Genomic DNA, 18,248 nt, shown 5'->3' on the forward strand with positions numbered 1-18,248 from the left:
AAAGATGGAGTGAAAGTCTACCAAAATGTTGGTAATAAATCTGTCTCTAAACCGTACTAAACGTCAGCAAAATTCCACCAAAAATGCTAACAAAGGACGAGACGTTACAGATGTCTCACGGCGAGTGTTGTATTGTTTTTACCTCTTCACATTAATAGCGCTCAACTCATTTTTACTCTACTTCACTTTTACACTTGTGTGACAGTTGTTAGAATTTTCTGATGTTGACAGTTTTGAACAGACCGCTGTATTGACCGAAATATAAGATGATCCCACTTTTTCAAGAACCACTTTTTGAAACACATTTTTAAGACCAAATAAAACACATAAGTCATATTTTTTTAAATTGTTATTAATGTCAGTTTAGTAACAATTTGTAGATTGCAGTAAAAAAAGGATATCATATTTCTTAGCTGCTCGAAAGTTGTTTGATGACTCTGCTTGATTGATCACCGTCATGTTAAATGAACATCATACATCACACTCCTCTGTTGTTGCCCAACCTTTTAGATACTTTTTTCCCCAGTGGGTGTCACAGGTGCATCTCTCCAGGTCACTGGTGTGTGAGTGACAGAAAGAAAAGCTCTGACTAAAGTCATCTGGCGCCGCCTCTTGGTTTGTATGTGTAAATCTCCAGACGTTGAATATAAGATGAGCTGTCATTTTTCAGACTATTTTTCTAGATTTAGGTCCATATGGTATATTAAAATTTCAACAAATCAGAGGTCCACCATTGAGTTTGGACTCAGATGTTCCACTGTATGTAAAATTAATGACCTGTCCACTAGGCTCTAAAATGTCCATTTCTGCACCGCTCATGTGTTTTATCTTTCACTATTATGCAGATGAACTGTTTGTGTCCTTGTGACCTTTTAGCAAATGAAAACATTTGAGCGCCATTGAAAGGCCTTTGAAATAGTGCAAGTTCAGCACAGGATATTGTTTACCGTTATTAATACAACAGCTCCTTGTCAAAGGTTGGCTGTTTTTGCTTAGTTTGTATTTTGAAAAAATAAAGGGCGATTTATTTCTAGGGATTCAACACTGTGAGTGTGCCAGTGGGCTCTGACAACCTGCACAGAACAGCCGTAGCGTTTGATAGCAGATGAGGCATAAAGAACAAGTTAAGGAGGCAGAGGTGACCCTGCGTGGTTTAGTCTCAGACATGGACTGCATCAATAAATACGTGCTGCCACTCATTGCTCTTACTGTCACAGCTGAAGCTGTGTATAGACAGGTGCAAGGATGAAATTGGTCAGATCTACATGAAGCTGTAATGTAATACAGTGGAACCTCGGTTTTTGTACACCGCGGTTTGACAGAAATTATTGCCAAAAATATGTCTCGGTTTTTGTACACTGTCTCGAATAGTGGTTCTTTTAGAGTTGGCACACTATAGATCAGTGGTCCCCAACCTTTTTTGACCCACGGACCGGCTTGTGTTCCCACAAATCTCCCGCGGACCGGTATTGTGTAAAACTAAGACATGAATAACATCAAATTAAAAGCACAAAATGAATGCCGACCCACCATCCACCAGTTCAAGTTCCAGCCAAGTTTTTCCAGAAAGAGATTATTACATCGCTGTTTGACGTGTGTGGGAGAAGGTAGTGCGCTAGCATGAATTAACTTGAGACAAATGTGCACATTAGCACTCAATAAGTCATCCAAACTTACCTTTATGCATTCCCACATAGTATCAGCATTGGAGACCAAATATGAGTTGAAAGAAAAATGGTAAAAATACAGTAGTAGTCTATCAGTGCGGCATGAGATAAAGTTAGCACACGCACAATGGACATGCGTCAAGTGAGACGGATGTAACAGAGAGAATCCGGCCACTTTTCAAAATAAAACATAAAAAAAAATTAAATAATGGAAATTATTTTTTCTTTCTGTGCGGCCCGGTACCAAATGACCCATGGCCCGGTACCGGGCCGCAGCCCGGTGGTTGGGGACCACTGCTATAGATGGATTCCAGCCAGGGAATCCTGTAATCATCTTTATTATGTGTGTGGCTGAGGTTTATTTGTTCGTAGAACACACACAGAACGGTGAACAACTCCCTGTTTGTCTCCTTCCTTACTCCTTTCTTACTTCCTTACTTACTTCCTTTCTTTGTGTTTTTACGTAAAACAAGGTATTCACACGTCAGCTTTCTTTGGAAGTGATCGACATTTTTGCCTCTCTTCTGATATGTTACGGACCAAACCACTTGTAACTTGGTTCACATTGATTCGGATCGCCTCGGGCCTAACCAATTATTCGAATAATCCAAAAAATAAGCTTCAGGTTAATCAACTAAGAAAATAATTGTTAGTAGCAGCCCTACACATAACGGAAAGTGAGCTGGGCCAATGTGTGGTAATGACGATTGTACCTGCTTGTGAAGTTTACAATAAAGCTCAAGTGAGCAAGTATACAGTTTTAACCAGACAATCTTTAAAGTTAACTTTGTAACAGACTAAAGTGAAACAACGTCCGCCCGGTTCCTCTGTCCCCTCCAATCATTGTTGTGTTCGGCAACCACAGTCTTCAATAAAAGGTACAAGTGATGTTAAATGTTCATCTATTTAATTCGTCATTTGTATGTAATTTGCATCATTTTCTGCACGTAAAACTATAATTCTTCTCTATAAAATGGTGTTTTTAGTTGTTGTTTCTGGAAAAAAAATATCAAAATAATTGCTTCGGGTTTTGTATATTTCGCTTTTCATCTGACCTTTTGGAACGAATTAGAGATGAAAACTGAAGTTCCACTGTAATGTCAATCCAGTGATTCATATGCGCATTATAGCGAGACTGTGATATTTAATTCCTCATGAACTCTTGGTCTTTTCAGTGTTTGTCTGACACCAGGTCACTCCGCGGCCCATTTTCCAGCAACGATAGCCCTGAATCAATCCTACGGGTGAGGTGAGCATTGATCTGGATATAGGAGATGACGACACGCTGATCTGAGTCATAAATCGTTAAATGCATTAATGCTCAGCTTTTGTTGAATAAACTCTATCCTTTGACTTCTTTGCGACACACAGTACAGTATCCGAAAGACACTCTTCAGCAAGACGGTCCATCTTCATTAAACCTTGTGCAGCCATCAATGAGCATTAAGCATAAGAGAGCCCATTAAAGTACTCCTCAATGCTTCCAGCCACATAAAGACCCTTTTAATTACGATCCTGAATTTAAGATGACTGAGAGTCTGTGTTCAACAACAAAGGTTATGCAGCAACCTTGGAAGGGTACATGATCCTTTTTAATGGCTATTTTTACAGATCTGCAGCAAAGACAAGGAATGGAAGAGATGTGTGTAACAGGAAAACACTAACACTGCAATATTATTGATATATGACGTCCCAAAAGACCCAGTCAAATAAAGTAGCACCAATAACAACCCACCATGGGACCGCAACAGACTGGACACGATCTGTTTAAGGGCGACTACTGAGGCTGCTGGGTGCATAATGAGTACAGTGGAGCCTTTAAACTCTAATGTCCCTGAGGTCGTGGGATTGGACCAGCATTTTTTTAAAAATGTTGTCTTTCTGCAGCTTTGTTGCGACACTTATTCCAAAAGAATAAGCCCCAACAAGGAATTTTAAGAGAAGAAAAACTACACACTGGAAGTGAAGTAAAGCGGACTTACATTCAGAGCAGCGAGACCCCATTGTCACCATGTTATTCATTTCAGTTGTACAGTTTTCAACTTGTGTGACAGTTGAGACATCTGTAGTTTTTTGCAGCAGTTGGTAGAATGTATTGTGCGCTTTTTGTTTTATTGCTTCAATCATTTATTTTGTGAATACACAGAAAATGAACTAATATGTCACAACTGAATAAAAGCACACATTATTTGTAGCTTTGCAAAAAAAATCAAGATCAGATTAAGCCAGTGTGGTCGGACAGAAATGCTCAAAGCCCAAAAGAATGTCATCCTGGAAACACCTATAGAAGTGGGATTTTTGACCAAAAAAGCCTCCTGCTTCCTTCTTATCACAGAGTCAAAGTTCAAACTACAAATGCACAGCTAAACATAATAGCCTGTTATTCATTGTTGCGGATATAAAGCGGCTTGCCTGCTGCAGATTCCTCCTTGGGCTATGGAGACAAGAGGAGGACCGCGCCAGTTATCTGATTCCAAGGAGGGATAAAGCCTCTCATATGCTCTCCCTGGTGATGAAGGCTATCTAAGTGGCTCTGGGCTGGACAAAGTGCATTTCCCAAGGTCAAAATCATGCAGTGTAGTTCCCCATATCTGCTGTGATGTAAACCTAAATGTGGACCAGTCAGCATGAAGAGCCGTGGTTAGCCCTGAAGGACCTGGCCTACTGTGATGGAGATTTCATTCATTGCAGGGAACGTAGTGAAGCTGAGCTGCTATGTAGGATAATATACTGTAGTATAGCATGCAGCCATGAGCAAGCAATATGGTCTACGTGAGGTGAATCCAGAAATAAAGCAACGCATATATCTTAAATGCATTCATTCCCTCTTAAATGATCTATCATTGGTGCAGGCTGCATCCGGCACCATGCACCCCGGGGTTTCACCCTTACCTTACACCCGAACATGAGCGACAGGGTCCGGTTGCTGCAGATGACCTTACACTGGCACATAACCGGCGAGAGACACTTTAAATTCCTTATATTAGACAGAGACATCAGTCCAAAAGATCCACACCGCTGCTCTGTCCGCCGCCACCGCCGCGATAAGATCACCGAAGAGCCGCGGAAGCTCGGAGGGGACGTAGGGGAGAGGGAGGTGGTCGGTGCGGGTTAATAACCGACGCGATGGCCGGTGGAAATGTGAAGGAACTGGGCTTCTTAGTCAGCGCGTTTTAAACTTTGAGCATGTTGGTCGCCTTTAAGACGTCCTATTGATTGCGGTTTAACGAGGGAAGCATCAATGACATACACCCCCCACCCCCTTTTCCCCCTGTTTCGTTTCCGCTCCCACTATTTCTAATAATTGACCATAAAGTTTCTAGTAAACTTGCAGCCGGATTGAAGAGCGAGAGAGCCGTTTTTGCTTACATACTGGTTAAAAACAACCAAAAGATTGCTATTAAGAGTATTTTCTTTTAAATCACAACAATTTCACACGCTAGCTTGCTGTAGCCATGTCGAATGGGTTGACTGCGCCCCCTGTCGGAGTAGAAAATACAGCAGGATCTGTCTGTGGTGCTGAAAGTGCCTTCTTGTGTCTACTTTAGTGATTGAGGTGAACCCCACTGTCATTCATTAGCATGCTCACTTAAGGTTGTTGCCATCAAGCCTTTAATGAATGAGTCCCAAAGTGTCTGCACAAGCACACGCGCACACACACTGCATTAGGCTGCATGCTCACACTCGCACACAGTGACATCTCACTTAAGTGATGTTATAGCACTGAAACGCTTTATGCGTTTATCTTGAAAGTACTCAGTCACTGGTACTCGCCAGTAAGGAAATAAGACAACTAAACATAATATACTATCGCCGTTTCTAGCATTACATTTAATTATTAATTATATAAAATAAATATTCAGAAACGGTTTGAGTTTAATTGCTGTTTTCAAAGTAAAATGCTAGTTTTTTTTTAGATACAGTTCTGGACAAGAAAGGTATATACAGTTTCACTCAACATTTTCTAATGTAAATTTTAATTAATGTAAAACAGCCCCAAAGGCCATCTATTGAAAGTTTGAACATTTTGAAAATAAACAAATTTCAAGTGCAACTGTACCATGCCATGGTTTCCATCAAGCTTAACTAGTAGCAAGACTGTATTTGTTCTGTAAAAACACCCTTAATAAGTATGATAAATAAATAAATAGGTCAATAATTAATCAATTAAAACCCTCTTTTTTGTTTTTCAGTAATTTTTGGTTTGGTTAAGCCCTACATTTGAAGATACTGGGAACTGATGACTTGGTGTATAGTTTTAACGTGATTTGGACTTACTGCATGTGTGTTTTGCATGTGACTGTGCTGGCATGGTGAGCCCACAGGGTGGAGTGAGAGAACCAGCTAGGTTACATTTAAATATTGTGCATTCATCTCAGGACCGACTGCGGCGCTGGGCTCGATGCTCCCAGGTGACGTCAACAGTAAAAAAAAAAAGAAAAAAAAGTCCAATACTACACTCTCCCAAGAAAGGCTGGGATATCCTGAGAAGCATGCAGTAAAAAAAAAAAAAAAGACTTGCGGGCCTGTGAAAGGAGGTCAATGTCCAAGGTAGTTGCCATAAAATGTTCTTTCTAGTTAAATATCCAGACCAAGCAGTCTGTCTGTTAGTGTTAGAGGGTAGGTAAGCCACCTGGATGATAAAGTGAATATGAATTATGATGTGTTAATTATGGTGTGTGTGTGTGTGTGTTATAGCCTAATGATACCTTCCCATCTCATCATTTAGATCTCTTCTCATGACGTAAGAACCCACAAGATGACTTTTTCAACCCACATATCGGTTACCATGGGTACTGCTTTGTTAAAGACAAAACTCGGTCCTAGATTGCAGCAGTTAATGCATTCTAATGGAGGAGGCGGGGGCTCTGGCGGTGAGTGTTCACTGTGAGTGAGCTTGCCATGATGAGTAATAGACCTGCATGAGGTACTTTCTTCAAAATCACACACTGGTGGTTCCACTTATTTTCCACAGTTTCTCTTTGCATGAGATCCACACACACACTTCTAAATGGAAAAAGTTACTAAGGAGACACAGCATAGTGACAACTCATTTGCCAATCATCCGCTTAACACAACTGCAGGAGCACATACATCTCCATAAAACACAATGACACTGTAATAAATCAAATGGTCAAATGCTGCAAAACTAGCACAATTTAGGCACAAGCGCGCCTCCAAACTTGGAGTTGAAAGCAGCATCATGTGAAACGTCATTCGAGACATAAGCAAATGTCAGAGAGACTTCAGCTTATTGAGCAGATGAAAGATTAGCTCAAGTGTGGTTTGCTTTCTCTGTGGCGATACACCAAACTACATCAGAAAACTCAAATGTCTTCTATGCACAGAGCTGTCCTCCTCCCACACGCCACACACACACACACACACACACACACACACAGTCAGGACCCATGTCATCTTCACAGACATTCGGAAATCACAAAACTCTTGATCGCTATGCATACAGTAACTGCCAGGTCACGTGAATGATCTGCTCCAGTGAAAATGACAGTTATAATCAAGCAGTGTAGTGGTCCTATTATTGAGATGGAAAGGCACTTTGGCTTTTATTTTTTGTTACTTTTTATTTTTTTATTATTATATTACTTTACTGTTTCATTTTATTGTTGGATTCATTTTTTTATGTATCTTATGTCCCTCATGTGTTCTGTGTACAGTGTGAGTGACTTAGCTGTTGGCTATAAAGTAGGAAAAGATCCCACATACACCAAAATTCGACTCACAACACAGTCTAGGACCGGAACTCGTACACAACCCGAGGGCCACATGTACTTGTATGACAGTTACAAATATTACAATTTTACTTAAAACATCACCCAAGGAATGAATGAAATTCTGTGATGCCAAATAAAAAATAAAAAAAAAACATTCCAATGGTATATCAGTTCATTAAATTAATTAAATATACGGCGCTTTAAATTAAAATGAACACAATGCAAAACTAACACATTGAAATATTCACCCAATGTGATATGAAAGGATACTAAAAATGCAGTTTGGATGTGAACAAAAGACCAAACACAAACACCAAATATTTCTTCTTTGTATCTTGTTTGTGTGGACATGACCTAATTTGATTACAGACGCCCCTGTACCTTTTAAGAAGTAACCCTTTTTTGTTTTTACGTCCCCATTTCACCCTCATGTTGTCACATATTGACTGTTTTCTCTGACTCGCGACAAGCCGATCTGTTACAGTCGGCGACTTCCCTGCTCTACCTCAGCTTTATGTAAAGCACGGCAGCCACCTTCAAGCTGTGGTATTCCACCGTATAACGTGAACATGGCAGTGCTGCATTGTGTGAAAGCAAGTGAGAGAGAACCCTAAAAGAGCTGGAGTGTTTCCATGACAACATGTGCAGGGGGGTAGCAGACGTTTAACAAATGGTCCGCTTGCCAACACCGTTCAGATCACCATATTTATGGAATGACTGCTTCCGTCAAAAGTGGGTGGGGGGGGAAACAGGTGCTCCATGTGACACCGATGAGACACGGTGGAATTTTCTCAAATACACAGCGAATGAGAAGTAGCAAGCTGTTTGTGCTGACAGGATTCACCATGATAGCTTCCTGAAGGTTACTTTACTGGCCTGTGTGTCACATACAGTCAAACCTGCATTTTCGAATGCCCCCATTTTTGTATGATTCGGTTTTTGATGAAAATTTCTGCCTAAATTTTTGCCTCAGTTCTTTTACTATTTGTTATATATTGTAACGAAGTATTTTACCCTTTGTCAGGTTGGATCTTGTAGCATTAATAACGATGTGGATGGACTACGTAAGCGTTGCTTGTTTATTCGGCCGTCTTGGATCACACACCCAACACACAATCTCATGCTGCTTAGTTTACACAACACTACGGTATCCCGAGAAGTTGTTGTTGGTGTGGGGATCCCCCCCCCTTACGTCATCACTCCCTGCCCTGCGAGGAGCGACGCGGGTGGACCGCGTCGCTCCTCGCCGTTTTCGCCAACACGAGTCTTCAATAAAGGTCAAAAGGCGTGTTATATGTTCATTTATAATCATTCAGCCATTTATAATTATTTCACATGATTTTCTGCATGTAAAACTATAATTATTCTCAAAAACGTATTTTTGTTCATATTTTAGGGTGTCTGGAGCTGCTTAGTTGGATTTCCATTGTTTGCTGTGGGAAAAATAGCTTTGGTTTTTGTACATTTCAGTTTTCGTCGGGCCTTTTAGAGCAAATTAATAACAAAACCTACATACCACTGAACTGGACTTGTTTGCTTTAACTTCATACAATACAACTTATGTTTGTGCTCAATCTCGTGAGATCCAATAGTTGTATAAACATAGATAAAAGGTGAAGTGTTTTACCGACACGGTCAGACAGGTAATAATTTAACAATGTTTTTATTATGGTTGATGTACTGAAATTGCACTGCATCATGCTGAGAGCTGTTCCTTTCCCATTCATTGAATGGCCATGGCATGGGCCAAAGAATATAACCCATTACATTTAGGTGCAGATGGATAACTTTGCTGATGGAAGAATATGTTGCACTTCCAACCTTTCACCTTTACAGTCCACTTGCACTTGCCAAGTGAGGCACATCATGGTATCAACTGAAAAGAGTATAACGTATGAATTGGAAACAAGTGAAAATAATTATATGATGATAATGATTTGGAGGGCAGACAAAGTGGAAAGGAAAATGCATTTCAATAACAATAATACATGTATTTCACAACACAGCAGCAACAGAACCAGTGTTGTAGTAGCGGTAAGGAACAACCTGCTCATAACAGCGTTGGTGAGTTCAGTGTAAACATTGTAAACGCGCATGAGTTTCACACCAACGGGAGCATAGCAACCAACATTTTAAAGCGCATGCGTATATAGCTAAAGCTGAAGCTCATTTATGCTGAAGGTAAAAATGAGTTATGTTTGCATGCTAACTGCTAATAAAATGAATATATTGATTCCCCCCACTACGTAACTGTTATATATACAACTATATATACAACTGTAAATAGTCAGGTTTAAATTATCACAGTCAACTAGGACGCTAAGAGGTACGGTATTTATGAGCATAATTTGGATGTGTTGCCATGGTAACCCCTAAGACAAATGAAGATACCAATTTTTCTTTGACCTGAGGGGAGCAGGCACAATACACGAATCCTTGGAAGCCAGAAGTTGGCAGACACTTTGAAGACAATGGATGTCTCCTTCTGGTGCGGCCACTTTGGAATTGTATCTTTTTGCCTCAGTCAGTCACACTGCAAAATAAATTTAAAACTGTGAAATTGACATCCTCTGTTTTTAGACAGTGAAAATTCCTGCACTCTCGGTCCAATGCAGCTACGGTCACCTTGTCCGGAGGTTGCCTACAGCCACCGCTGTTAGTTTTTGCCAATGACTTATACCTAGAAAGCCAACGCTTAGATCATAGCTTCAAAACCAAAACATCTTGTAACAACAGCTAAAACATAATGCCACAATAGCGTAAACATATTTTCTGCTTTACACTTTTCTTGCAATTATTCAACACAGCTGTTGCAGAACATTACATAGTTTCCTACATTACTGACACTTAACGACAAAGTGCCGGGTTATCATTGGGGAAAACGCAAAACACATCTGGTACTTGCGATGTCGATTGGTAATCTGCGATGTGGATGAGGCTTTTTGGCCAGTTCCAGACAGAAGGCAGGATCCATAATACTGAAATCCTCCCATGCTAAATACTGTACAGTAAACATTTGTTTTTCATTGTTTTGATTTGTTTGATTTTGAACAGCACGGTACTCGCTTTCTTTATTGCTAAATACTGTAGCTTCCAGCTGTTTAAATACAAATATTTTGACTTCGGTGTTTTGTGTAAAACACGTCCGTGTGTTGCTGTTGAGGTGTTTTCCAACAAGCGCTGTCTTTTCTTGCTTGTGTGTGGAGTTTTGACACCGCGAGCCAAATTTGACAAAATGTGTGTAAGCAATCAGCAAAAACTGTAATGCCAACATCTTTTGACCCAGTGCTAATTAAAGACCCTGGCGGTTGTTTGCTTTTGTAGGCCACGCACCTGGCGACTACAAGACTGTGACTGTGGTTAATTAAACAGAGGCATTTGATGCCACTCTTCTATTGCAACTTGATTGTGCAGGTGTACCTAATGAAGCGTCCAGTAAGTGCACAAGATGACCATATCTTTCAAGCCAAAGCTAACCCGTGACCAGTAAAGTACCCAAACAATGAGACAGGACACACTGTATTATAAAGAATGCAGTTTTATCATGTTCAACATGTTCAACCGAGATAAACGATTGTTGCAGTCACATGAGAAAAACCGACCATCTCGCGTGGCGTAAGCAGCAGGAGCACTCTAAAGCTCACTCTGCTGCTCTGACACACACAAACCATACTACTCCACATCACATATTCCTGCTTGTGTGTCTTGCAGAACCACCCAGCTGTGTAAATTTTACATGCCAGAATGGAGTCATCACCAATAGTGATGACCCGAAGCGCTGCATTATGCATGAGGTATGGTGCGCATGTTATATCTCAAAAATACTTTTAAAAGCCCTTCTAAAATTGCATTGCGTTCATTTTTCTCCTTTCAGTTGCTGCAGCACCTAGGCTTTAAAATAGACGGCGTATCACGGGGTGAAATTGTTCCATTTGAACATCAACCTCAAATAAAAACAAGAACATTTCGACTAATCACGAAGGCCTAATGGATGATCTTCTGAAGAACGTGTCCCAGCAACTGCCGCTCTAATTCTATAAAGCCGTCACCTCGCCTTCCCCGTCTCTGCCGCCCTTCCTCCTAGGCTAAAGTAGACAGCCGTGCGCTGTCCAAAGTACGTGGTCCATCCTGTGCCAGCTGTCTCCCGTCTTGAGGGTTTAAAAGATATGAGAAAATATGGACGGAAGATCACTGCTGACTGTCAGCTCATGCTTCATCCCGTTTCAAAAGCTGTCCGTTGTAGAGCAGCCACGAGATGACAAGCTTCCTGTCAGTCTTTCCACGCTGTAATGCAGCCTTGATACCAATCCCTCCTGAGATCATGTGTCACCATAGGACACAGTCACAGGTCCATTCGGTACACCTGCATAATCTAATGAGATCTAAAATAAGAGTGTCTGCCTGTATGACGTTAATTTGTCCATTACTAAGGTACCGATTTTCAAATTGGTCTTTTCTGACATATGGTAATATTGTTCTCTCCTGTAGCTAAATAAGGCTCTGTCCTAGACCGCTGCAGACTACAACCGCATTACAACAAAACATACATATATATTTAATGTATCGAATTGACTCCAGTATAAGACAACCCTGACTATAAGACAACCCAGCAATTTTAAGAAAGAGTATGAAGACAGGAAACTCCTATTTGGCGCCAACACATGGGCGCCCGAAACATTGTCCACAAACCACGCCCCCCAACCCAACAACCAAATGGGTGAGAGGCATGCCTTAATAGTAATTGCGCTTTGCTTTACGTTTGAATCAATTTGATCTTTTCTATTTTAAGATTTAATTTGAGGGCCGCACGGTGGTCTAGTGGTTATCATGTTGGCCAACAGTCTGGAGATCGGGAAGACCTGGGTTTGATTCTCCCTTGCGTATTTCTGTGTGGAGTTTGCATGTTCTCCCCGTGCGTGCGTTGGTTTTCTCTGGGTACTCCAGTTTCCTCCCACATCCAAAAAAAAACATGCATGTTAGGTTAATTGGCGACTCTATGAACGTGAGTGTGAATGGTTGTTTGTCTATATGTGCACTGCCATTGGCTGGCGACCAGTCCAGGGTGTACCCTGCCTGTCGCCCGAAGTCAGGATAGGCTCCAGCATGCCCCTGCGACCCTAAAGAGGAGAAGCGGTATAAAAAATGGATGGATGAATTTAATCCTCATTAGGGTCGCGGGGGTATGCTTGAGCCTATTGTACAATATAATTATATTAAAGGTACATTTTTTTCCAAGTTTGTGGTGCCTCCTGGCGGCTGCAGCATGCTATATTGTGTAATGAGCCAGCTGGCTCTGGATGTTGTGTTGTTTTGTATTTGGATTATATGCTTGGCATAACCTTGCTGCATTTGCTGTAGCAACTGCAGCCTTGTATTCACTTCCATCCTGTAATGAGATGTGCTGATCACAGTCGATGGTGGTCAAAGCGAGTCAGTCAGTGCATTAGAGAATATATTTGCCCGGGGGCGTCTTTGCAGCTCAGTATATATGGATAAGATATGAGGTTTGCATTGTGGGATTGTGTAAGTTTTCTAGCATGACCGTGACGACTCATTCCCCTCAGTGGGCAGCACATTGCTAATCATTACATAATACCTACCCACCCACCTACTCCCTGTGGTTTTAACTTTTCGTTTTCCATAAGGACAATAATTATTAACCAGGTGGCACAAAGCACCGATTCATGGCCCAACAGTCATCACACACGTGCAACACAACACTTTGCATCAATACAGTAGTATGTTACAATGTTTCCGACTGAAGAATAATGTGCTGTGTGTTCCAGAGGAAGAGGTGAAAAAAAATAGACTGCCAGGTTTAACAAAGTCAGTGTGAAGTTTTTTGTTTTCTTTGCAAGCCATCTCTGATGAAATGCAGCAAAAAAGAGGCTCAGGCTACCGCTGATTTAGCTTTAGCTTGGCACAGAGTGAGCACAGCGTGTTACCAGACTGGTCACCCATGGCTTTGCTTTTCTGGCTAACAAGATAAACAGAGAGCCGCCAGATGTTGACGAGTTGAATTTTTTACTGTATGCTGCACATTGACACCTGGAAAACACTGTAGGAACTACGTCCTTATTATCGGAGGCGTTTATTTACTGAACTGCAGATAGCACTAGGTGTCTATTAGAGGTACTATAGGCTCTTAATTTAGTATCTTTTTTTTCCATGAATACATAAAGACACTTATTTTTAAAATAGATTTTACAGTAAAACATGTACTCTACTAATTATAACGCATAATAATACTGTATATATGTAGTACTGTATGCGAGTAGCTTATGGCCCATGTCCCTGACTCTCTGAAGGGTAGATCTCCATTCATTTGTTTTATTTTTTTCCCTTGCTTTGTTCCTCATAAATAAATCCACGGTAAAACTTTCTTTCCAACTCATTTTCAGCAGAAATGTATTTTCTGGTCACTCCTGAATTGTTTGGCTTCCTTTTGTCTCCCAAATTCCAATTCAGTTCCATGAGTTTGAATTGACTTTGATTTCCATAATTATGCTTTACAGTCAGTATATTCCAGACATGACTGTTTAACATATTACATACAAATATTATTATGAACAATCTTCCCTCTAGTTTTTCAAGTGTCTGAGCATACACACAAACGACCTGAGCATTGACCTCTGTGAGCGCCATCAGACGTGCACACTTGTAGTATCACATCTGTCCAACACCTGAGAACTCGAGGTAGTCCAACTTCCATTCTGTGGTATTTTGTACTATATACGAGTGGGTTCAAAAGGTCGGCAAGGCGTATTTCACAATGTAGCTTTTTTTTGTCCACGTCAGAGGAAAAAAAGTTGTGGAACTATCACGTCCAATTAATGATTTGAATCTTGTAGGAAACGCCTAGTTTATCGTTTCATTTCCATTACTTTTCTCTTTAACCATTTTTTGTTAATTATGTATACATTTATTTCCTTATTTCCTTTGTTTTGCAGCAGCCTGTTCTGGCACTATGTCGTTCTGGAAATGTGCTTGAAAATGATGCCACCTCTGCTGTTTGTTTAGTTTTGTCTAAAATAATAAAAATAACATAATACCAAAAAAAGTACCGTTTGCACGGTGAAGCCAGTCATTTAGTCCACACTTTTCATGCAGAAAACTGGCTCAGAGTAGCCCTTTCTCATTCGCAGCTTAGAGGGATCATTGATTATGAACCTTATGTACACATTATATGTTAATTACATATAATTTCATTTCATGCATGCAACCTTTGAATTATGAAAAATAGTGGAAAAATGCTTCACTTCCCAGAATGCTTTACTTTTCCCCCAAGTAGTCAAAATAATAATAATAAGTAATAAATATAAATAATATATAATAATAATAAATAATATAAATAATAAGTATATAAGTATATAAGTAGATGCAACAATGTTACCCTATAAATTAAGAACTTATTACACTTACTACATTTACCACAATTTTGTCATTTGTTCATTTTCAAATGAAAATAATATTGAAAGTTATTCAGAATTGAGGGAAATTTTTAGTATTTAAGCCAAAACCTTTGTTCAACCTGACAAAGTCTTCTTGTTACTTGGATATAAGGGCTTTCTCTGAATTGCAATTAATTTAATTCCACTTCCTGTAATTCCTATTCAAATTCCAGTTGAATATCCTGTGAAGTGGAGCCAATTCAATTCAAATTCTTCAAATGAACTGAATATGAATTCCCAATTTAGAATTTTGCACAAGCCTGTGCAATATGTATGTACTGTATGTATGTATATACTGTGTGTATATGTATACGTATATATATATGTATATATATATACGTATACGTATATATATATGTATATATATGTATACGTATATATATGTATATATATATATGTATATATATATATGTACATATATATATATATATACATATATATATATGTACATATATACATATGTGTATATATATATATGTACATATATACATATGTGTATATATATATATGTACATATATACATATGTGTATATATATATATGTATATGTGTATATATGTATATGTATATATATATATGTATATGTGTATATATATTATGACTGAGAGGAAGGTGGGTGAATTCTACCATTTTATTCTCTAATTAGGGACAGACTTGATGCTGCATGCACGTGTCATGCGCATCCTTTGCACATACGGACCCCTTGCACAAAATGGGCTCCCCCCCGCTCCATGGATTGTGGGGCCCTCCGCACAGCACTTGCTGTTCGTGTATAGGGAGGGGTGGCTCTGGCTGTACCAAATCAGCCTGTGTGTTTTGTTATGTCTCAGCTGTTGCCATAGTTACCAAGGCAAGGCACAGCAAATTAAAAACATAAAATGTCCGTAAATCGGCACATTATTGATCGGCCCGTCGGGAAACCTCCCTGTACTCCCGATTGTGTTGAGTGCAACATGTGTGAACGCATTTATGCACTCAGAATGCTAAGCGGAAGTGTGGAAGTGCACAAATTCAAACACAGCAGTAGTTTTTCTTTGAGGTGTGACGTTTGTGTTGAAGTTGACACACAGGCATGGCATCTAATAGAGCGCAAGGCACTATTTGAGAAAATACTGTACTGTCGTGTTCACATAAGCCCTGCTCTCTCATCATAGTGGGTGGATCAATGTGTTAATCATCAGACATGCAGTATAATGCACTTTATGAGAATGTAACACTGTAACAGCTAGATGCATGCCCAAACATCACTTCTGGTCAGTTTTTGACAAGAAAAAGGGAAAGGCGTAAAATGTTGGTTCACAAATACTGTAAAGCGTCATGTTGTAAAATGACAACACAGTGTTGTGACGCCGCGCTTGACAAATAAGAAAAATGACTACTTTTGCGTAGTATTGTGGTTATGTGAACTGCACGTAATGGGAATCTGTATCCGCTCGTCTGTCTGTACAGGGTTTCCCAAACTTTTTCAGCCCCAGGACCCAAACTTATTCAAATGCATCATCAACCCTCAACCTCAGCCTGCAATACACATCAACTTATCATAAAGAACACAGCAGACAAGGAATACAGTAGCATTGTAAAAAAAGTAATAGTGTGCCTACTTAATGATCAGTAAAATAGCTTATTCCCATGGGAGGCTACAGAAGACTTGAGTGGAGACGCAGCAGTTTGAGAAAAAATAAGAAAAACATGTTTCAAACCTGATAAGATAATCCAGGGTTTCCCCTAGGATTGTTTTGAAGCTGTGGCGGTGGGCTCTGCTGCGTTGCTGTGGCAAGAATTTCTTTTTAAATTTGAAATTTACAGTCGGTAATAATGTCAACATTAGGGTCGTTTTCACAGACTTGAACAACAATTGCATTAGTTGACTTTTAAATGCATTTCTCTCTGCCCTTTCTTCCACTCCTTATCTGTCAAGTGCCAACAGATACACATAATTCCTCAATAGTTGTTTCTGTAATATGTCAGTGAAAATGGCTACGTACCGTTCATCATGTATTCCGTCCAGTTAGCATTTGCTATACAACATTACAGATATTGTATACGAGAAATGAAAAGGATTATGCAAAAGACAGTGCAGCCGTAGTCAAGGCAACATATAAAAAAGCTTTCAGCAATGGGCGTATTTTCCAAATCAGTGTGAAATAGTAGTTTAACAAACAAACTTGGAGAAAACACATTTCTACTGTATACTAGTAGAGTTCATGATGCGAAGCACAGCCATGAAACAATTGACTTTTTTTTTTTTTTTTTTTTTAATAAGTAGCCGCTACCAGAAAACGGATACATTTTGTTATAGATATTGGCATCTCGCCACTGAGTTGGTTTATCCGTAATCGGAATAACAAAGATGAAAGTTGCATTATCCGTGTGTGGCTCTGTTCTCCACTTTTTTTTTTATCCCGCAAATCAGGAGGGGGCTTAATGTCAGCTAACTGATCTACAAAGTGACGGTTATAATGTAGGTGACACGCGACCAACACTACATCCACGATTGCCTTAATGGGCACCCTTGATATAACATGTCTATTCATACAATGTATTACTTAACATTGTTTTCACATTAAAAAAAACTAATTTCCAAGGTGTGGCGGCTTTTACTGAGCTGTGGCACCCCACCATGATCCATTACATGTAGTGGAAACCCTGTAATCTCAATAATAGTGGAGGAAAATGTAATTGATTTTTACTTGTTTTAGTGAGTGTAAACTGTCTGGGTTGAGCAGAAAATGGTACCATATATGATCGTAATACTCTTTTTGGGGAGGAGCAGTGGAGACCCCAACTGCATTATATTCTCTGAAGGAAAGCTCACTGTGCCACACTTTGAAAACCTCTACTGTTTGTACAAAAGTGACATTTTGAGTGAAATATAGAGGTTTTGTTGCTAAATTGAGCAGCATATGCATCATTTTGGTGGGGGGGTTGGGTCTGGAGATGACGCAAGTGAACTGATGCTCATGAAATAGGAATTTAAACATGCTTAACTTTTGAGTCAACACCGACATCAACACAGTTTAACTCTAATCATTTTTAAACGGCTTTTATCACTTCATTTAAAATAATGTTTCCATTTTGAGTAAAATTAGGGATGGGTCCGATCTGATCCAGAATCTGTTTCCGATACCAACATAATTTGGATTTGAAACTGAGGCTGCAGCTATCGTTTATTTTAGCCGTTGAGTAATTTATCGACTAGTTTGTTCAATTAATCGAGTAATCGGATAAAATGCATCTTATAGCCTCGACACGTATTTTAGGGAACATAGTTAAAATAAACCACACCTTGCTGTTTTCCTTTTGAGCCATCTCTCGCCATCGCCATTCTCCGCTGTTCCCCGCCACACAGACCATGCCAACCACACCGCCACCGCCACTGTCATGTGCCCTCTATTG

The 18,248-nt window shown here is 39.8% G+C and overlaps 1 protein-coding gene across 4 annotated transcripts in view; it reads right to left on the reverse strand.

The window, feature by feature from the left end:
* The window catches only part of LOC129168645 (disks large homolog 4), an 89,110-nt gene that overhangs the window by 53,627 nt on the left and 17,235 nt on the right, over positions 1-18,248 (reverse strand). Inside the window, exon 1 of one of the 4 annotated variants that reach the window (XM_054754122.1) lies at positions 4,560-4,851. The exons of 2 other annotated variants lie outside the window; for them this stretch is intronic. In XM_054754122.1, coding sequence (XP_054610097.1) covers positions 4,560-4,664 — 105 coding nt within the window. In that variant the 5' untranslated portion in view covers positions 4,665-4,851. Of the gene's footprint in view, positions 1-4,559; positions 4,852-18,248 lie in introns of those variants that run through there. One more of the 4 variants, XM_054754121.1, reaches the window with a different exon arrangement.

Source organism: Dunckerocampus dactyliophorus, chromosome 16 (genome assembly GCF_027744805.1).
Source record: "Dunckerocampus dactyliophorus isolate RoL2022-P2 chromosome 16, RoL_Ddac_1.1, whole genome shotgun sequence".
In the NCBI taxonomy this organism is placed as follows: domain Eukaryota; kingdom Metazoa; phylum Chordata; class Actinopteri; order Syngnathiformes; family Syngnathidae; genus Dunckerocampus; species Dunckerocampus dactyliophorus.